This window comes from Meriones unguiculatus, chromosome 1, assembly GCF_030254825.1.
Source record: "Meriones unguiculatus strain TT.TT164.6M chromosome 1, Bangor_MerUng_6.1, whole genome shotgun sequence".
Lineage (NCBI taxonomy): Eukaryota > Metazoa > Chordata > Mammalia > Rodentia > Muridae > Meriones > Meriones unguiculatus.
Window position 1 is genome coordinate 97,706,222 of NC_083349.1, and position 23,026 is coordinate 97,729,247.

At 38.7% G+C, this 23,026-nt stretch overlaps 1 protein-coding gene across 20 annotated transcripts in view; it reads left to right on the forward strand.

Annotated features, from left to right (window-relative positions):
- Positions 1 to 23,026, forward strand: part of Slc8a1 (solute carrier family 8 member A1) — a 368,033-nt gene that overhangs the window by 120,559 nt on the left and 224,448 nt on the right. For 2 of the 20 annotated variants that reach the window (XM_060363814.1, XM_060363821.1), the window contains exon 1: positions 17,818 to 18,068. The exons of 17 other annotated variants lie outside the window; for them this stretch is intronic. In XM_060363814.1, the coding sequence (XP_060219797.1) occupies positions 18,049 to 18,068 (20 nt within the window). In that variant the 5' untranslated portion in view covers positions 17,818 to 18,048. Of the gene's footprint in view, positions 1 to 17,817; positions 18,069 to 23,026 lie in introns of those variants that run through there. One more of the 20 variants, XM_060363827.1, reaches the window with a different exon arrangement.

Consider the following 23,026-nt stretch of genomic DNA (forward strand, 5'->3'; position numbering starts at 1 on the left):
GGTTTCATTCTGTTTTGGTGATCGTCTCCTCAGTTTTCCTTCTGACCAGGCCATGCTTGCGAACTTTCTTACTAAAGAACATTGTCTAGTCAGTGACTGTTTTCTCGTCACCACAAGAAGTTTAAATCTAGATGTAGTAGAACCGCTTTGTTTAGGAGAGGTGATCTACCGGGAAACAAGGCTGTGCCTGCCTCCTCCATTGCACGATATTGGACATTCTTGCTCTCTAAGACTCCAGGAGAATTCTTGGCACACAGATACTAACAATTGACTTTCTGGGCGTTTTTGCATAAATGACAATTTTTGTGGCCTTCAACTTCCCTCAGCGCATAATGAGTAGATTAATATGTTCCTTCTTGGCAAGGATGGAAACTAATTTATTAAAAGAAGGAGGAAAAAAACATGTTGTGCTAAATCAGTTACTAAGGAAACAGGCACTCCATACGTGTTTGACAAAGGAGGAAAAAAATGCATTCACAGCTCTTTAAAGCGGAAGACAGCAGAATTCTGATCACACCCACCTCCTATTCCCAAAAATCAGATAAGTATGTAGTCGATCTCCAAGATATGTTTTCTATAATAATTTTATCAAAGAGTCTAGCAGATACTTGATAAAATGAAATGTCATTTTCTTTATGACAATGAATTCTACTTCAGGAAAATCATAAAGTACACAAATAATGTATACATTTTTATTTCATTGTTGCTGTTTTTTGTTTGTTTTATATTTAGGTTTTTCATAAAGGGCCTTACCCTGTAACTCTGACCTGGAATTGGCTATCTAGACCAGGCGTCAAACTCAGAAGAGATCTGCCTGCCTCTGCCTCAGTCTCTGCCTCTGCCTCAGTCTCTGCCTCTGCCTCTGCCTCTGCCTCTGCCTCTGCCTCTGCCTCTGCCTCTGCCTCTGCCTCTGCCTCTGCCTCTGCCTCTGCCTCTGCCTCTGCCTCCCAAATGATGAGATTAAATGCGTGCCACACAACATCTGGCCCCATTTGAAAGTAAAATAATTAGCACTGCTCTTATGAGTCTACATTGGAGAAGACCAATAGCTCCTTGGGTTTATTGGGCAGAACCACACTTGCACAACTACAGAAGAGGAACATTCTGTTAGTGGGGTTATACATATCACATGGCCTAGCCAATTTGCATTCCATATGTTCTTTGGTGATAAGTCCTATTATAGTAATTAGGCTTTCCTCTACCATGACATGTAATTGTTGCCAAGTAGCACATCAAGGATTATAGACAGGGGTAGCATTGCATAACTTTTTTTCTCTTTACCTTATTAAGCTATGATCCCCATTTTTTCCTCAGGGAGCATTCTCATATGCATTCATATGGAATTGTGGAGGGTTTTGATAAATTTAATAGGATGCTCAGAATTAAGATTTCACAATGGAAATAAGAATACACTAATCCTTTACTACAAACGTCTGCACAGATTGCCATGCTGCACTGAAAACACACCGAGCTAAAAGAGGACAGATAGACATTTGGTGCACGGCAGTCCCTCTCTCCATCCCGTAAATCATCTTACCAGTTTTACTTGTGACGTTCTGCTACACAGTAATGCCGTATGCAATCACCACAAGTAAATGCTCTGGGTTTCTCCATGGGCCTTCTCCAAGGCATATCACAAAGCACAACAGGACACTAAAATGCCTGTTCAAGTTTTTACCACACAAGGAAAAAAAATATCCACCCAAGAGAATGATGGGTAAACCCAGCCCAAATTAATGTAGTAATGCTGTCATGTGAGCCAAAAGGCCTCCTGCCCTGTTTTGACCCCCACATCCTAATCCATCTCCTTCTCTCTCAGCATTATTCTAGTATTGTGATTGTTACTACGTCATCACGAATAAACGAGTGGCAGTATGGAAACCCAAAGGCTGGACTTCACAAGATGTCGGAGAGCCCTGTGGATTTTTGGCATCTTAGAAGCATAAAGTAAATTTGGTAGACCTCCAGCCATTATCACCTGTCTGTGACTGTTGGTGTCAGCCTGCTATGTACAGCAACTCACATGCTGTCACTCACTTTGTCCATGCTCCTAGCAAATGAGCCTAAATACTCTTGGGTCCCAAACTACCAGGGCATCTATATCTTTCTTGGGTACTTGAAGCAACAGATGTAGCTCTTGCCTGTTCTGTGGTTAGTAGTGCCCAGGTATAAGGTGTAGATAAAATGTCCGCTTGACTTCTTTTATCTGAAACTGTGATAAAAGTTATAATTCCGAAAGGTCCTCAGGTACTCAGATTTGCTTCTCAGACAGCACCATTTTGCGGCCTTCATTTGAGGACTGAGTGACAGGAGATGAACTTAAACTTGCTCGCAGGGAGCTGAGTTCAGTTGTGTGTAATGACTACAGTAACAAAAGCACATTGTAACTAGGATGATACTGATGAGGATGAGTAACATGAGGGAGGGCTCCTCTTTAGATTCTGGCCTTCTGGTTGTTGGTCATATCGTCTGAACAAGTTTCGTTCTCTACCTGAATTCATTTCGCCCCCTGAAAAGGGAGGTCATTTGGTTTTAGCCACCACTGGCTTTTCCTATAGTGATGTAGTATATGGATCGGGGTGGGGAGTGAGTAATGATCTTAAAGAAGTATGGAGGATAATATTATTGCTCAGGGCCAATTCTAGTCCCATAGGACTTTGAAGACTTTGAGAACTAAAGAACATGAGACACAGAGTGCTGTTAAAAATCCTTGGGGATTGACAGAAGATGCTTATGGCTTCTGTCAAATTCCTTACGGTTCTACCTACTCTGCCACTTGGAATTTTATATATATAGTATGTATATATATATATATATCCTGTGAACTATTAGGTACCAAGAGCCAGAACAACTACATCATCTCAAAACCACATATCACAATTCCTGAAAATATATTTCTAATTTCATACCTTGCTCTATTCAAAGGACACATATTCCTGTTTATTCAAATCCAATAATGCCACACTGTTATCAACTTCCATATCTGAATAATAATAAAAAGAGAAATTTCCTTAAATCCAGCTGACGTTTCAAGACAGAGTTACCAAAATTAATCAAAATAGGGGGCTTGAGAGTTGGCTCAGTGGTTAAGGACACTTGCTGCTCTTAAGAATGACATGGATTTGATTCCAGAACCCATATAGTGGCTTAAACCATCTGTAACTTCAGTTTCAGGAGATCTGATGCCGTCTTCTCTAGGCACCAGTTATGGCTCAAGGTCTTTAACAAATCAAGGAATTCAGAAAAGGAAAATATGAAATAAAAGAGACAGAAACTATCTCAGCAGAAGATAGGCCTCAAATAAGTGAGTAAACAAATAAATAAATAATAAAAAGACACTGTTCAAGAACCACCACCATCTAAGAAGTGTGTGGTCAGAAATGGTTGTGGAAGAATAAACAGATTATTTGTTACTTTCCTGTAATTTCTAAAGTTTTTCTAAAGGTTTAAGTTTAAGCACTATTATGTGTTTAACAATGCCCCAATATGTAACATTCTAACAACAGGTATGGTGACTCCCGAGTGGCTCTCTTCTCCATGGATTGTGTATTTATTTGCTTGTCTTAAAGTGGACCATTTTCCATAGTACCTCAATTTGAGTTGGGCTCATGTGGTATTCATTCACGGTGCAGACATGCAGACATGCCACGCAGAGATGCTTTTCAGAGCTCTGCATAGAACATCTACACATATAAGGTGAAATTCCCTCACTTAGTGGTCCTTTAAGCTCAACTGGCTTTTAAGTACCAGAAATTCATATCCTGATGGGAATAGTCCTCTTGGCATCATTCACATAGCTGGCTGTATCATGAAAATCGACCCATAGCTTCTACAATTCCGTTTATTCAATAACCAGTAAAATTGGAAACAACTAATTTGCAACAATGAAACCTTCCAGGTATAGCTATGAAGTCTGCTAACTGGATTCATTTCACTTTAAAAAAATGTAGGAAAATATTTGAACCTTGAGCACTTTAGGCAGTTTGTAAAAGGTCTGTTTTGTTTTGTTTTTCTCCTTTCTTCTATTGTTATATGAATAGACTATCTCAGGTACACTCTGACTTTCTTTGTCACCCTTCAATCTGATGTAGAAAGGCATAATACCAATTTTTTTAAAAAAAAGTATTTTTGTACAGAAAGGCACACACAGAGTCAAGAATATTCCGCTGATATGGTGGAATATTAGTAAAAGTACTGCAGGGAAAGGAATTCCATTAAAGTCTCCCAAAAGAAGGAAACACTGAGGTTGGATCTTGAAGTCCAGTGAAGGTATGGTAGAGCTCTGGAACATTCTTATTTCCAATCAACCAGTCAGTCTTTGGATTTCTTCAATTGTTGCTGTGGCCTTTTATAGCCTGTACATATGTTTAGCCCCTTGTATTCTTGGATATGTTGCTTAAAAGATTTCAATTTTTATTGTTTTTTTTTCTATTTTTTTCTTATCAGTTACATTTTATTAACTCTGTATCCCAGCTGTATCTCGCTCCCTCATTCCCTCCCAATCCCACCCTCCCTCCCTCATCTCCACCCTACCCCTTTCCAAGTCTACTGATGGGGGGGGACCTCCTCCCCATTCATCCGATCCTGTTTTATCAGGTATCTTCAGGACTGGCTGCAAAGCCCTCCTCTGTGGCCTAATAGGACTGCTCCTCCTTTGGGGGTTGGGGAGGTCAAAGAGCCAGCCATTGAGTTCCTGTTAGAAATAGTCCTTGTTCCCCTCACTATGGGAAAAAGATAATCAAGAGAGCGGACATGGGGTATGATGATCAATCCTTGTTTAGAAAGACAGATGGGATGTGCATTTAACATATGACAGGAGTCTACTGAGGGCATTTGAAAGACTCTACCTAGCAGTGTTTTCAAAGCAGATACAAAGACTCATGACCAAACGTTCAGCAGAGTATAGGGAATCATATGAAAAAAGGGGAGTTAGTATGATGGGGAAAGGATAGGAGCTCCAGAAGGACCAAATATATCTAGGCACAGGGTCTTTTCTGAGACTGACATTCAACCAAGGACCATGTATGGATATAACCTAGAACCTCTGCTCGGATGTAGCCTGTGGTAGTTCAATATCCATTTTTTTTTGTTTGTTTGTTTTTAAACGGTCTATCACAGAGGAGTTTAAAGACAATTATTTGGCCTGAAATCTGCTACAGTAAAAGTAGCCACCCTGGAGGCAGGCAAGACAACAGGAATGGCATTTTAACTCATCTGTGGCATTTGTGTTATGTCAGATGACAAGGCTCAGGAAGCAACAAAAGAAAACGAGCTGACTTGTTCACTAAACCAACAGTGGAGATTAACCCATATCATTCAATAAATTGATAGTCATATTTTCTTACAAATAGTGATGAGAACTTTTTAAAAAAGCTGTTTTTCTTTTTCACTCTTTCTTGATGTTTCAGCTATCGAAAACAATACTGTCAGCAGAGAGCACAAGATGAAAGCATAGTCCATGGCCTCATCTCTCTTTTTAAATATATTTTAAAAGCTGGACCTCTAATTGTAGCCTGGAAGCGGCTGAGGTTGGAGGTTAAGTCTGGCCTGGGCCATGGTGAGTTCTAGACCAGTGTGTGTGACAGTGTAAGACCCTGTCTCAAAAATAAAACCATAAGCACCACACATTGCAGTAGTTATGTTTCCCATACTTGTTCTCTGGCAACATTAGATAAATGAAAAGCTGTAGGTTACTTACCAATCCAATATTTAACCAAGACAAAGGTCAGATTTCAGACAGAGCCCTTAAAACTGAGCCAAAGATAGGAATTCAACTACTCTAGAAAGGTACATTAACTGTTTTCTAAATTTCTTTTAAAAATACATTTATTTACATATTTTCCTTTATTTAATAAAATGGAAGGGAAGAAGTGACAAGACTGTAGAGTCTGAAAAACATTTAAGTGAATTAGAATAATGAAAATCACCTATAAAATAATTCTTTCCTAATTTTAATAAACAGTAAGTACATATATAAGTAAACGTAATCTACTTTGTAAACATTTTAATAATAATTTATACATTAATTATACCCTGAGAACCTCCAGTGATGCTGAATATTCCTTTTACATACAATTGTTTTGGAGCAAAAATAACAAATTCTGTAAATAAAGCATGGGGAATACAATCAGATAAATAAAAAATGAAAATCATGTAGTAACTTGTCATTTAGAAGTTTTACATTTCTGTGTATGTCCTGTTTGCCCCCTAAACTTTCAATGGCTGGATTATATTCTGCCATAAAGCAGATCATTGCATTCTCTTTTCCAGATTTTATTATGTTGCTAGTATTTCCAGAAATCTTTCACCTTGTAGTTTGCAGGCAGTATGTGCTTACGCATTTCCATTTGTCAAGTAGTTGATTTTAAGATGGGTCCTTATGAGGCTACCTCCTGAATCATTGGTTCGTATACTATTTAATCAAATCATGTATTTATAGCAACAATAGTGACATAAAGAGGTTTCAGAATAAGCACAGCTACCTTTAGCGACTTGCAGTTTTACAGAACAAACCGACTAGAGCACCAGCTGCTAGTGCACCCATTCAAGGGACCAAAGACAACCTGAAGTCTCCTCTACAGACTGCATTCAGTGGACATTGCAGGGGGGCTCTTCCTGGCAAATATTGTTGAAAATACACCACTTGCCATTCTAGGGCAGCATACCTGCAAGAATTCAGTCTTGTTAAGGCAATAGATCTATAGAGTTGAGATTACCCTAATTGATGGAAGTCCTACCATACAATACTGACAACTTAGAGGCAAGAATGGACTTAGTTAAAGGAAATTTCACCCAGAGTTTTTAAGTTAAATAGAATTTTGCCAAGTAAAAAGAGAGAGATGCCTTCTAGAATCAGGGGATTGGTATTCAGATGCATGAAGATAGGTATGAAAGGGAAGACACTATAAAATGTATCCTTTTGTTGTGTCCTAAGGAGCTAGGTGGATGTTATAATCAAGATAAATACAAAGGGAGTTTTAGGGAGAGACAAAAAAAAAAAAAAAAAAAAAAAAGAAAAGAAAAGAAAAGAAAAGAAAAAGGAATAGAGGTGGGGTCAGAGTTTGTAGAGGGCTGTGGAAGGCTTCCCTGGAAGAGGTGACATGTCTGGGATTAAACCTTATCCCATGTAGTACTGGTGTTACTTGAAGGACCTGCCAAATCTTTTTCTGATAGTTGTTGTATAACTAATGTTGCAGGTATGGCTAGAAACTCATAGGACTTGGCCAGCTTACTTACCGCGTGGGTGAACGTTTCCCTCTATGGTCACACCATAGTATAAGAAATGAAGAGGTTCATGGGATTTAATGGATTCTGAGTTTCTTCATTTTGGGAAAAACTTCGAACTCAGGTGTTAAACAGCACGGACTCTCCCCAAGTCAAAGCTGAATCTGGCATTTTACAGAAAAAGAGACATTGTCACTGCCCTACTTTGGGTCCAGCAAGCAGTGTGATTTGTACAAAAGTAGCACATTCCCTAAAGAAGTAGGACACCTGGTAACCCTCATTTTATAATAGCAGAGAGGCCAGGTCTGGCAATAGCCAGGTCAGTTAGTATTTTCTTGGTTTTTAAGGTTGTGCAAAGCCCACTTAGATATGATGCAGACCCTTGTTACTCAGAACATCCCATTAACTCTAACTACTGGCTCATGGCAAGAGGAGTGATAAAATAATTAAGGCACTCATCACTTGCCATACGTTACTTTATTTTAGAATGAGAAAGCGTGCATCGAGTGGAGCTGGTGCGGCCCACTTCTGCCGTATAGTGATGGATGTAATAAAGCCTCCATCACTCTCTGTATCTGTGCCATGACCTCAGACAATTGTTTTTGTTTTTTTTTTTTGTTTTGTTTTTTTTTCATTTTGCTTGTGGAAGTCTCTTGTGAGGACTTCAGAGTCATATGCAGAAAAATGAAACAAGCCATGCATTTATCACACTTGAATGATACATGATGTATGTGTGTGAAGAAGAAAGATACACTAATGAATGACACCTGGGACACTGAATAGTGGTTCTTAAAACCCCTTTCTTCCCATTGGAGACTGTTTAGTGAGTGAACTGTGGGAGCCAGAATCCTAAGCTTGGTCTGGGGCATGGCCTGTGACCTCACCAAGCTTCAGTTTGCCTGTATGGAAAATGAGTAGAAAGTAGTTGTTTTATATCCCGTATTTTGATTTTGAGATAGAATAACAAAGGGAGCTTTATAAACCGCAAAGCACTAACCACATTAAGAATATTAAATGCACCTTCTTCACGGCACTGATTCCAGATCTTGTGATACAATTATATTGCCAAAGAGTACTGGCGAATAGAGTTGAGTTACATAAACCAGATTTGAAACACTTTATCAAAAGCTTAAGCTCTTTCCTAATAACAAAGTAGTAGAGTGAGCTGTTAAGGTTTTACTATGATTTGTATTTCACATTAAATTTAACCTGATAATTTTAAAAGATTAAAAAAAAAAAAGAGTAGTTATGTCTGCTAGCTAAAATTTGTGGCAGTCCTGATGGGACCTGATAGGCTAGGGCCAGATAGAAGGGGAGGAGGACCTCCTCTATCAGTGAACTAGGGGAGAGATTTAGGGGAGAAGGAGGGAGGGAGTTTGGGTATGGGAAGAGATGAGGGAGGGAGCTATAACTGGAATACAAAGTGAATAAATTGTAAAATAACAATAATAAATTAATTTTAATAGCATTCACACTTAAAAACAAAGTACACTATAATGAAATCTTTTGCGAGTCCATCTATTAGTAAATTCCCTAGTGAAATTAAAAAACAAAAACAAAACAAAAAGAAAAACCAAGCCAACAGGAAGACAGATGCTTTAATATTTTGAGTCTATTCTAGCTTGATAAACTCCAGCCAGAGTACTGGCATCCAAGTGTCGCAGTTCTATTGCTCCTGCAGGTTTTCTGGGATTCACTGGTTTGCTGTGTCTTAGGGCTCTTACTGAACTGATTGAGCATTCCCTCTATCTCTACATTTCTTTACATTATCAAATGTGCCTTGTGACCGTCACCAGCTGCAAGCATGGCATCAATTAACTCACCAAAACAGAAGCTTTAGTGATTAATCTGTAATGACAGTGCTGCTCTCCCAACTGATTAAATTCATTATCAAGCAGCCAGAGGTAGAGTGTGTGCCTTGGAAGATTTATTGCTCTGGAATGAATTACCTTTCTCTCTTATCTTTATGAAAGTAGGTCTGCTATGCAAGAAAGATGAAAATATCAACAGGAAGATAATGATGGTCTCTTTTTAAAAAGGAGAAGCTCATTGGTATTTTCATGGTTTCAGCTTTGAAACAATACCTCCTTGGACAAATATCATCTCTGGTGACTTGTAGAGCCGCCGAATGACTGTTTCCATTATATGGACAACAGTTTCTACACATGTGTCACCCAAGCGAGGTGGGGAAGTTTATTCTCCTTATTCTCTCTCCTTTCATTTTCATTGACCAGATAACCAGAGGCTGGGTCTGGGCTAAAATGTTCTATATGCTTTGTCTGCCCAGATCGTCTTTCTACAATGCCTAGCCATGGCCAGCTTGACTCTCTTGTGATGTGTCTCTGATAATGCCTTCCCCTAATGCCAAATTTTATCACGTAAAATTTTCACACACACACATACATGCACATATGTGTGTGTATGTTCTATGTAGCCTTATGCCTTTTCTATACCCAAATTTTGCATATACATTCCATTCATTATCCCTCTAATCTCACTAATGTCAAATTTCTCATCTAAATTTTCAACACACATACATATAAATATTTGTGCATGCCATATATAGCCTTATGACTTTTCTATATTCAAATTTTACATATACATTCCATTCTTTCTTTAAAATTTCCCTACCCACATGAGGCATCAATGACACTCTTCCCGTCTTTATGACTGCTATCTATAATGGTCATTTTCAGTTCCTTAACTTAATGGATGTTTGTTTGGAACCTCTGATAATCTTGTAGATGTCCCAAATGCGGAGAATGGCTTCACAGCGCTGTGTGCTTCTTGCTAGGTGAGAGAGCAGGGTCTGCCTCTAAACAGATTGATACCTTTCTCTGAAATTCCGTCAGAAGAGTGCATAGATTATTTTGCTCAGCCAAGTTAGCTTTGTGATGTACTCTCATTTGGAAGAATGCCTAACTTTAAGTGTCAGGGTCGTTGCTAGGTGGCAGGAGACATGCAGTGAAGGATGAGAGAGAAGAATGGATCAACACATAGCAATGCTGCCTGTCTCTTCAAGCTATCTGTCTACAGATCCCTTCCCTTAAGTTCTGTGGATAAGGTAAGTCCACTTCGTCTATCATTAGGCAGAAGTGGGGATCGTGCGTTCTAGATATTCCTGTGCAGTTTGGGTTACATTACACTGGTTTTCTAAGCCTTCTTTCTCCTTCTCTGAAAACTTGATATATTAACACCTTTTCCCTTGGGCTGTTGGACCATCAAGGTGGTATCCATAAAACAACTTACAATTCCTTTTGGCTTAAAATAAATACTGAAGAGATCCGGATCCCCTCTCCCTACTGCAAGTATTGTCTTGGGGTCACCTTTAGGGGAGGCAAAAACAGAGTGACTATGATTTATTATTAGTTATTTATGCCATTGTTCACAGTGACATTGAGTTATCGGCTGTATAATTTGAACATGAGAGATTTACACGCAGCTGGTGGTGTGTTTTGGTAAGGCCTTGTTTTTGTTAGATTGACCCATGCAGAGGACCTGTTACCTATAAATCATCCATTGTAACTTTGCCCGTGAGTGAAGGGGCAGAATCGTATGTGCTGAGGCAGACTCATGTCACAGTGGACACTTACCTCTTAATAAGCTGTTAATATAATAATAACAGAACAAAATGTAATAATAGCAGAACAAAACTGTAATAATAGCATTTTAAAGAGAGATCTTTCAAGTAGTGTTGACAGTAACAAATAGTCTGACACTTCGGGACTGCCTTGTTCAATTTATAGTTGGCGACACCACTTAACTTTCTACCCCTGAGTTGGCCAGATAAATGAGTCCTTGGAGGCTGCTATCGGTATTTTGTAAGGATCCTTTTTTCCCCTTTGCATTCCCTCATCACCTCTCTCCACAAACCACCAGGGGTTTTCCTTCCATTCCCTACTAGGATGAGGCAATTTGCTCTCTCTTCCTATGTGAAGATCAAAACCAGAGATAATGACCTTCCATTGTCACGCTGGGGAAATGAAGGAAGCAAGAAAATCTCACCCTATAAACAATAGTGTATTAACTGCAGGGCGGAAGTATCTGCAGCAAGAGCCCTGGATCTGAGACTCACTGTGGGTGAAGAATGCAGGACAACAGCTATTAAACATGCTTCAGCATTTTCCAGAAACAGCCTGTCAAGCCATAAGGCCAAAAGAGGTATAAAGAGGAGGCAAGGGGAGAGGAGGCAGGGCTCCTAAAGTGACTTGTAGGCAGAATGGAGAGCTGCTGCCCTCTGGGGCAGTGAAGCCCACAAAATAAGGAATCCAGCTGTCTTTGATGTTTGTCTAGCAGGGCTTTCTGTGGAGAAAAACCTTCAACATGACAAACAGAGAGGTTTCCCAAAGGGAGAGGCATCTGGGGCTTCTTGCAATGGAAAGAGCATGGGCACCAGAGTAAAATCTGATTAATGATTCTTCCTTGTAAATTTTGCCAAGATCCCCGCCGTAGAGCATACATACAAATTAGGAGACATATCATCTGGGTTTTCTTTTCTCCCTTTCTTTTTCTTCCCCCTTAGGCCTTCTGTGACCATATATAGCTATGGTGTCAGCTTGCAATCTGTACGGTTATGCTTTTCTGTTTAGATTCATAGATGAAAGTCTAGAATTGGTTGTGATTATTGTAAACATTTTTCGTTGTCGATGTCTAGTAGCAAGCTACCTAATTTTTCCTGCATTAAGAGGGGCTTATCATAATTTTCCTCATTTTGTAAATTATTTAACCTTCATAGCCAGGACTCAGAAAAGCATTTCATTGGTTCTCATGGGCATAAACAGTGCTTTCAATTAAGAAATGCACATAACATATGCTCACAGCTCCATGGGTAAAAGTAGCCCTAACTGTGGTTCAAAATGCCTGGCCCTGGAGACATTGTTGGGATCTGGTTCAGTTGTAAAGTGGTGTGGTCTATAGCCAGGACCCCTACTAAAGCAGTTGAGGTGTGTGGGGAGGGGGGAAGAGGGTGATGCCACAGACTCAGAATTTGCCTATCAGCGAAACTTCTTTCGGAGTACATGGCCAGCACTGTACAACCCAACCACAGGAATCTTTGCATTCTTTTGTTCTCCCTCTTTCGTTTTATTTGTCTATGTTCTATTTTCTGTGAATAAGCAAAGGCAGACTAACAGCAAGAACCAGCATGTACTGAGCATACTCAATGTGAAAATGGCTGTGCACCGTCTCTCATCACCATTGTCTCATCAGTTCTCATAAGAATCCTGTAAGGTAAAAGCTGTGGTTAGGTTTTGTGTTTGGGGGAATGAAGAAACTTAGGCTCGGGACGTTGTTCTGTTAGACAGCCCAGCCCATGCCCATCCCTATCAGAAATGTTAGCAGAGTGACCCATGACATCGGAGGGTGGCCCTGGTCTGTGCTTCCAGTCATGCCTGCTTCCTGCCTGCCTTTTTTTCTCTATTAAAAGCTCACTCTGTTGCTCACTTTTAATAATAAAGGTGAAAAACTCTAACACGGATATCTAACTTGAGATATCTTTCTTTTGTCAAAAACAAAAACAAAAACACCAAAAAACAAACAAACAAACAAACAAAAAAAAAAAAACAAAAAACAGACCCCTGGAGCCATGACAGGCCTCTGATCCTTTCTATGTAGAGGCTGAGGCAGGGGGAATCGGAAGTTCAAAGTTAGCAAGCTTTATTTCACAAGGGCAAGGAAAAGCTAGCATGGGGCTGTAGCCTAGAGGAACAGCCCACTCGCCAAGCATGCATGGCACTCTAGGCTCAGTTCTCATTTCGCCCAGGTCTGAGGGTGATCTTGCTGGAATCTGGCCTTCTGTATGAGTGTGAGCAGACACGGCTACAAGAAAAGCTCAGGGGGTCACCGGTCTCCTATATAGAGGTCCTTGGAGCATGTGTATAACACTGCAAAAAGGAAATCCTTGTAGGTTGTTGTTCCTACCAAGAAGATCTTCCAGAAAGGGAAAAGCGGAAACCTCGTAAGTCACAATATAAAATACACTAGCACAAGGTCCTCAGAACTACAGATATCCATGGTAGCTTGAAATAATGGCTGTATGCTTTGCCATGTAAAGAACATTGACCTAAGAATTCTGACCTCTAGGGCTTATTCCCTTAATACCTCCAGTTATTCAACTTCACTGTCCTTCTGCTCTTTTGTGTATGGAATGGAAACAGTATTAGAAATACACTATTCCTTATACCATTATTATAACTAAAAAAGAATGGGAGTGTAAACGTGATTTGTAATGTATGAAACCTTTAAATTGAAACCACAGTAGAAACTTTCTTCTTTCCATTGTCATGTATGTATTCAGTAAATATAGTTTGTAAATTTAAACAGGTCTTATTAGTATTTGAGTTGAGCACATTTCTAGCAAGAAGCTCAGCTCCATTTGATAATAACATCTCTAAGAAACACAATTTTTCTCAGGAGATTGTGTGAGACTCAGCATAGGCGATGTTGCCACTGCACAGGAAGCAGCAGTCACTTAAACACACACACAACAAAAACAAAAACAAACAAACAACAAACAAGGCAGGCAACTGAGGCCAATACAGAAGTTCAAGGTGAAAGGAAGGGTGAAAAACAATTGAGAATCTTTGTCACCTGAGAGATGTTCAAAGAAACCATGTTGAAAGTAAGTGAGGCCTTGGGAACTTCTAGTTTCAGTTAAGGATTATGGATTCTTCCTGTACAGTGACTCACATGCAGAAGAGACGCTTCCTCTTAGTTAAGCCTTTAACTTCCTTTAATCTATGCCATGTTCTTCTGTGTTGACTCTGTGGACTCTTTTCCTGAATGTTTAAACCTGTATTGATTAAAATGCCCTATCTCAACCATATTTTCCAAGATTGAAAATATTATATCTAGATTTATGGGTATCTCAAATTATCTTCATTTTTGTATTTTAATTTCATTGATTTTTCTCCTTTAAAGACACTCATTAGGATACCAAATAGAGTGGTCAATTCTGAGTTATTCCATGCCTCAAAGCTCACCCCTTACTTCTTTTCTTCTCATGATGTAAGTCTTCACCATGCATAGCCTCTCATGACTCCCCAAATTGGTTCCAGCTAATGGTACAACAATTTAACCAGGATAACAACTATAAAAACTTCAGAAGAAAACCTACGTGTTGTGCTAGATTTTTGTATTCATGTATACACTATAATATTGCTGCTAACAAGTGTTAAAATAACTAGCCACCAAAGAAAGGAGGTCAGGGACTTCAAATCTGTCTAATCCACAACCTTATAGCCTTATTTAAGCAACTTTGATTTAGCAGAACAACGAATTATCTCCAGACAACTGGTGGCAAATAAAAACCCTTAAAATTAGCATGTCTGCATTTATCTTGCTTTCCCTAGGCTGGAGTTATTGGAATTCATGCACATTTAACAATTAAGAGATTGTGGGCTGATGCCTCTGTTTCCTACTTAATACTTTCTGTTCTCTGCTGATGAATGTCTTATAGCTGTTGTCTCTTTAACACTGTAGTTTAAAGAAAAAAGACAGCCAACTTAGACAATGACAATGTAATAATAGCAATAGTAGAAACTGTTTCCAACTTAGTAACAGTAAGAGCACCTAGTTTTGTTTTTTTTTTTTCAACAAAACAGCACACCCTAATTATTGCTAGTAAAATTTAGTTAAATAAAAATCCAAATACAGAATATTGACTTGATTGCAAACTAAAAATGTGGGTCAGAAAGAGCTAAATGAGGATGTTTCTTCAACTCCAGCTCAAATGCATTTATTTTTATTTTTGGCTTAGTTAGTCATCTGAAGACATAACCCATAAAATGTTTACTCAATAAAAAGGAAGCATGTGACTTGAGTATTGAGCTGGATTTTCTGTATGTGGATATCTATAAACAATTTTGATATTTAGTTCACTAGCAAACCATGAATGGCTTAGTGAGCATGTTAGGACTTTCTCCTTACCTCCTGTGTCCATCACGTTTTTACCAGTGACAAAATGAAACACAAGGGTGAATACTTAATCAGATTTGCATATGAGAAAAGTTGGGAGAAAAAGATAAGTATTATGATAGATTAAAATTTCAAAATGCCCTTCAGTGGCTGAAATACATCTTAAATGAAGATGTAAGATTTTTTTCTTTTGACATATTAATGCATATTTTAATTAAAATAACCATGCCTCTTCCCCATTCCCTTTCCTCCCTTCCATCTTGTTCCACCCATGACTGCTTCATTCCCTCTCAAATTGATGACTGCCTTTGTATTTTTGTTACAGATAGATGTACAAAAATATAAACACAATTTTCTGAGTCCATTTTTGTTGGTTATATGTATATGATTTCAGAAATGTCAATAGGCATGCTAATGTGAAAGGGGAAAAGTCCTATGGGCTCCAACCCCTAGACAAAGGCAACTAACAGATAGTGAGGACGAGATCCTTAATTGGTTATCAAATACAAAGTGTCTAGCCCTGAAATCATGTACATAACAACAACAAGATGTAAGATTTAGCAGGACTAAATACCAAGGCCTGAATGCACAGTTTCAATGGAAGTGTGGGAGACCTGAGATCACCCCAGTCCGTGTGAGTATGATAGAGTTTTCATTGTCTTCAAACCTCACTGGAGTCTGTGGTGTAATATGGCAATGAACAAAGCTAGTGTAAATTGAGATGCACTGTTAACAACAGCATTGTATCTAGGCTCTTGGTGCCATTATCTACTTATACTTTGTACCAGGGAAACAACAGCTTGGGTATTAGATTCCACTTCAGACCTTCAATTTGGATATCACTGACATTTACAAATTACCCTCAGAACATAGCAAGTATTTACAGAGGACTAGCCCACACTCAAGACATGCACTCACTGTTTCACTTGAGAGTGGTTTTGTTGTTGTTTTCTTTTAAGCATCAGAGCTAAGAAAAGACTTATGATCTATCTTTGCAAACGTATTCCCCCCCCACACACACACACACACTCCTATTGGAAAAAACGGGTTTCCAGTTGTCTTCATTAGGATTGTCATTGCTGAGAAGAGACAAGACCAAGGCAACTCTTATAAAGGCAAACATTTAATTGGGGCTGGCTTATAGTTTTAGAAGCTCAGTTCATTATCATCATGGTGGGAAAAATGGCTGCAGGCAGGTAGACATAGTGCTGGAGGAGCTGGGAGTTCCTCTTCATGGTTCCAAGGCAGCCAGGAGGAGAGTCCCTTCCGCACTGGGCGGAGCTTGAGCATAGGAACGCTTAAAGCCCACCCCCACAGTGATGCGCTTCCTCCAACAAGGCCACACTTCCTAAATAGTGCTGCTCCCCCTTGGCCAAGCATTCAAAAACAAGGGGGAGGTGGCGCAAGCCTATTCAAACTACCACAGCAATATAGAAATAGACAAACAGAAGTTGGAAGTGGGGACTTGTAGGCCTCAGGACCAGAGAAGGTGAGTCAAACTGTTAGAATTATGGCTTAGAATCATTCAAGTTTAGTGACCAAGAAGACAAATGTAACTCCATCAGTGGCTGAAGAACAGCATGGAGGAAGATTGGGAGTGTGGACTCAGATTGTATATTTAGGAAGTATATGGGGAGACTGAGAGTGAGGTATGCCCAAGAGTGCACAGCTGGAGAACTGGGCAGCAGACCTGAGCTGACGTTGTCTACATGCTTTACCAAAAGCTGGCATGAGCTGTTGGCAGAGGGAAAGCCCATCTTTGGGGAATAGCAGAGACAAGGGATGGAGCTCTTTAAAAAAACAAACAAACAAACAAACAAACAAACCACCTTAATATTCTGTCAGTTTATAGAAATCACCCAGAAACCAAATAATTAATTTCCCTTTTTTTGATAACACTAATTTTAACAAAATATTCCTAAAATGTAAATTATATTTTTTATCAATATTTTAAAATGCCAATAATGGGAAGCAGACTTAAAAATACACAGAAATAACGCTGTGGGGGAGATCATAGGTTTGTATGTAGCAAAAAATAAAAAATAAAATGAAGATAATTACTAGAATTAGAGAGATCAAAACAAATCACTGGACTTTGGGTATGTGTTTCTCCATGTCATCTAAATGACCCTGAACAACTTACATAACCCTTTGATCCCCTTGCCTCATATAAATGAGGATAATCTCATCTGCTAGTGGGTTTGCAATGATGAAATGTAAGATTAAACATGAAAATTAACACGTTCACAATTTATAATTACTGATAAAGCATCTCTGATGCACACAGCCTCATTTCCTTTTCAGGAAAGTTCTGTGAGCCAGCTTGCTCTGTCGTTGGTCCATGTTCTTCTGTGTTTGTTTAAGTAACTTTTTCCAAAAACACATATTGACTAACCCCTCCCCCCACAGAAAAAAAGTATTGAACGTGCAGCTTGCCATGCGCATTTACTCTGTGGCCATGGAGTGTCCGCACTATTTCAGAAGGCATGAGAAACTACAAGAGCAATCAGACTAAGAGCACTCACCATAATGCATGCTTTATGTTGTTGGGAGTCTCATATCTGCTCGTCTATTTGGCGGTACCAGGGGACACTGTGGTTGCTTCCCTTCCTACTAGCGCAGAAGAGAGACAAAGGAGGACAAAGGAGAGACAATATATATATATATATATATATATATATATATATATATATATATATATATGTTGACTATCCGGACTCCATCAGCCTGAAAGAAATGAATGCTATGATTCAGAGCTCAAACATAAAGCAGAATTTGCTGCACTGGGCACACTCTTAATAACAGGCCGTCATGAATAATCCTGTCCAAACTAATGTGTGATTACCTGCCAGAGAAGTGCAAGTTCACAAGAAGTTTCGGCTGGACTTGCTTCCATGCATATTTTAGGAAATGTATTATACAAGGCATAGGTAAGTTACTTATTTACCTGATATGGCAGGAAGACATGGCAGGTGTCATGGAGGTTTGGGGAATAGGCATAAGAGCTGTTGTTTGTAACCAATTTACCATGCGTTGGAATGGTTCTCCAGGCTTATCTCTCACCTTTGCAAGCTCTCTACCAAATCAGAAGGTTGTTGTGCAGCTCTACTTTCATGTTAAATGTTGAACTTACTAACAGCACAAAATAAGTGTGTACATTAATGACAGTGGCTATTCTCTGCTTCATCTTTGCAGTGGTCTGAAAGGATGGTCAGAGAAAGAAAAAGGAGGCCTTTTTTATCACCACCATTTTTGTTGTTGTTATTATTATTATTTTGCTATAAATTTCAACTTCAGATTCCCAAGAGGAAAGTTGCCAGATGCATGCCTTCTCATTGGCTTTGGGTCAAGCTTGGTATCTTCATCCTTTTATGAAGGTGAAGAATTCTGAGAACAGCGCTTGACCAATACCAACCTTTTCCAGCAAAACTGCACATTAACCTATGTTAGCAGTACATACCAGGTGCTGATGAGTTCTACGGGAAAGCCAGGCCTGCAGGGTATTTTGGGATACTTGTGGGGTTTCTCTGGGTTTTCTCACTGAGTTGGAGGAGTATATATGAAACAAAACGATAGTTCTTTAGTTCTAGATCACTAGAGTGTCTCCCAGGAAAGCTACTAAGTGAAAATTCACTTGTAATTCTCTTAGCGTATAATTTACCCTCTACAAGGGAAAAAGAAAAGAAAAAAAAAAAAAAAAACAAATAGGCCTTGAAACATTTTAATAGATACTGAAGAGTTAAAGATGCAACTGTTGTGTAAAGCAAAGGAAGATGATATTTTATTCATTTCATATCAGAGCTTAGCCAAGAATTGTTTATGATTCTGAAAAATCACATCACCTAAGACAATACCATTTGGAGTATTTGAGTCACCCAGACAACACACCTATATTTATATAAGGTTACAGTTGTCAAATTAAGAAGCATAGGTTTTCATTTAGTACATTATCTAAATTTTAATGTTTAGTTATGTTGCAGATTAAAATATCAGATTAACATACTTATTGCCCTATATATTACAAAATGAGGTTTTCACCATGTTAACTCCTTTCTCCATTTTTAAGTTTATAATTTGTCTTCAATTTATTGTTTACTGGGTTTTGTGCTTTTAGTTTTTTTTTTAATAAAGAGAATATTTTACACACATGTATATGCTTATGTGTGTGCTTATATATGTGTGTGTGCCTTTTTAATTTTCTAGTACCTTTTAGAGAAAATGGATATAATCTCATATCTAACTTATTCAGTTTAAGAAGACATCCTTGAAATATATATTTTAAATATATAATATTATAATTCAACTTTTCTTTATAACCACTTTAACATTGCAATGCATATTTTCTTTAATTAAGGATGTGGATACATTTGCTTACCTAAAAATTCTCATTTTAAGACAAGAAAAAAGTGTGTTATAAAATAATTTTTACCAGGGAGAGGGGTATAATAGTATTGGATAGCCACCACTGTAAGAAAAATTATAGGGTATGACTAACTTAGGACTTTTCACAGACATGCATATATTTCATATTATGATTTTAGGTGTTTTTTTATAAGTAGCAATATGTCACTGATAATATCTTATAAAAAGATTATCAAATCAAAGTACAACTCTTTTGCAGGAGAGAAATTATTTCTCGGTAGGAACCGTTGTTGGGTATTTACAGGTCTCTGCTGTTCCTTTGTGAATCTGTTGTCTGTTTTGCTGTTCTCTGTATGTATCTATATATAGGCTTGTGGTCTTGCCAGATACATATTCAAGTTAAACTAAGATAGAGAAAGAAGTACTCAAATGGGGTCAGTGCTGCTATTCCATGAGCTTGTGGCCTGAAGGAACAAGAAGCTAAGTAGAGAAGTGACATGATGGTCATCATTTGGGATGATAATGTGGAACCATCATGTGAAGGGTCCCTGGAGACGCGGTCAGTAATAAGAAACAAGCCAGCTGGGGCACTGCTTATGCCCTAGAGCAACAGTGAGAGCAAGAAGATATCCATTGATCAAGGGGATAGTTATTCAAGAACATTAACAAGCATTGTTATCTGAAGGTTGTGGGCAAGAGAGAAAGCCAGAGAAAGATACGGAGATAAAACAGATTCCAAAGTTTCTAACTGGAAATGATGTACGTTCATCAAGATAGAGAGCACAGAGTGGCACAGTGGTCTATGGGAGCACACACGGTTAGCTTGTATACGAGAGCACTTAACAACCAAAGGTGCTGGCACGCAGATTCTTGCTTTAACTGCTCCCATGCAACTAATACTGAAGAAAATAGATATGGGATGCTTTGAAAAGTTCGCAAGTGGAGTAAAATCCGTTTCAGTACTGCAAAGTGAATCCCAAGACTCCAAATAATTGGGTCTTCTAGAAGGAAAAAAACTCAAGTGCAAATGCAAACTTTGTTATCTGTTTCCTACTATCCTTTACCCCAGTTTTTACTGTCAACCTCTATTGTCTGGTTCTTAATTTAAATCTTAATCTGTTTCAATGTTGGTAAAATGTTTAAGGCTTTGGGCTGTGTAGAGTGCAGTCAGGAGGGGCTTGCCCTCTTACAGCTTCTAGTGTCACAGAGGAGACAGCCAAGCAGTTAGTTCATGTCTGACATAATGTTCTATGCCATAGTGAGGACAAGCTGGGTAACTGCCTGGCAGGTAAGCAGGGACAGGCCTTCCTGGCCAGGAAGCACAGCCACTTAGCCAGTAGGCATTCACTTTCTTCTGGAACTGCCAGTGACTGTCCATAAGATTAAGTGGAGAAACATTCCGGGCTGTTCTTAGTGTGTAGGCAGGGAGACATCAGACTCCTGAATAATGTCACCATGATTATAATTCAGAACACTCTGTCAGGACATAAAAATGAGGTCTCTTTATGTAACGCTACATTGAGATATATTGTATTGAATTATTAAGACCATTTCTTTAAGAAACAAAAACAGACAGGCAAACACTGTTTTCTCACTGACTGTACTAAACTGTGTATAATAATTTTTAAGTATTGAAAACGTGAAGTGTTAATATATAGGGCCAGATTTGCACAACAGAGATTACAAATCAGAACTCTTTGTCATTCCAAATCAAAGGCCCCTCATGTATCCCAAAATAATATTAAAAAAATAACATAATTTGACCCTTGATGTAACTGGCTCATATAAAATGAGTGTAGACAGTAGGTTTAAGCCATCAACTGATTATCCTTGCTGTCACTGAGCACTTCAGGCTTAGTGTACTTGGAGGGTCTTAAGTATTCAGCTCCATTAGTGAACAAGTGTCTTTTGAATACACTATTAACACCCTACTGAGACAGTTTCTGCAGTTGGGAAACCTTCCACTTACTAAGACTCTTGTTCCATCTCTTTTCCCCTGTTGTATGTAAGGTCGTCATAGACAAATGATACCTTCCTGTCACTGGATATTTAAAGAGTCAGGAGAAATGTGCTCATTTCATTCTGTGAGGTCCACTAATAATCTACAGGCTCTTTCTCCTCTCATTCCATTCTGACCTTTCTTATGCCAACTCACTATTTATCCTTGAACTCACCAGAGAGGGTCCTGATAGACTCATATTGTGAGGCCCAAAGGATAGTGGTGGAACAATGACAAGAAGCCAGACTTACTAGAAGGTTAAAGAGATCTTTGTTAGAATTCGATTCTCATGAAGTACTGGTTAATTGTTACATTGTTTAGACTATGATATGAATTCTAGAGGTAGGTCCTGTGGGTTTGGTGCCTTTATAAGTATGTGGCCTTAGGCCAGTGACTGAGCTTCCATATGCTTCCGTTTAGAGAATAATGTTGAAGTGAGAAAAATCCAGGTACCTATCCCACAGGTTTGATGAAAGCGAGGCATAAGTATTGTAAAGAAAGTGCTTAGAATAGTGTCTGGCACACAGTAAGTACTCAGGAGATGTTAACTCTTATTATTATTCACTGAGGTGCAGGAGAACCATCTGTCAACAGACGAAGACAACTTACATAAATATCCGCTAACCTAACCATATGTATATAGGCCATCCCTAATTTAATTTTTTTTAAATACTCCAACTTGTACCATATGTTCGAGTCAAGATTCAAGAGGTTTGGAACTTTACCTCTTGTAAGCTGTAAAACCTTTGTACCTTCTGCCTATATTTACTTAGAATCCTGTGTACCACAGACAGTGTTCTGCACTTTGGCAGTCAGTGGGAAGCATAATCAAAATAGTCCCCATGTTCCTGCAACTTTCATCAATGTTTTAACCACTGGGAGCCTCCTTTTACTTATCTCTGAGCTGGGGATAATAAGGTGACCTCCTAAGGCTCTTGGAAGGATGAAATGAATTCTAAATCTCTGCAAGTCCTGGGACACATCACTAAACACTGAATAAATGTTGGTTCTCTTTCCTTTTCTCTGTGAAAGCAGCCTGCCACAGGATTTTGCTCATGGTCAATATTAGTAATACTGCTGTTGATTTAAGTTCAGCTCTGTTTTGAAAGATATTTAGTGTTCCGAGAAGAATTCAGTTTATTGACCTGATGATGGTACTCAAGTTTTAATGAAAACAGCCTAAAGGCAATAACAATGGCAATATTTTTTGCTATGTAAATCACATCCTTGATTATTTATATTCTCACCTCTCTAAATTCATACTTCTAGTAAAGGATTTATGATGTTATCTTGTATATTTCCATATTTTTCAAATAAACTCTTTTCTTTTCTCTGGACTTCATGAGCTCAGAATGAAACTCAGTCACTTGGAATTTTTTCAGTACAGGCCATAATTCATAGAGCCTGTAGGTGATTTCTACCCAAACATCACCAAGGGCTCTCTACTTCTTCTTCTCCATTTCTTGACTCTAAGAAAATGATGATGAGTGTTCTTATTTGATCTAACCATGTGCACAAAGCTCTTTG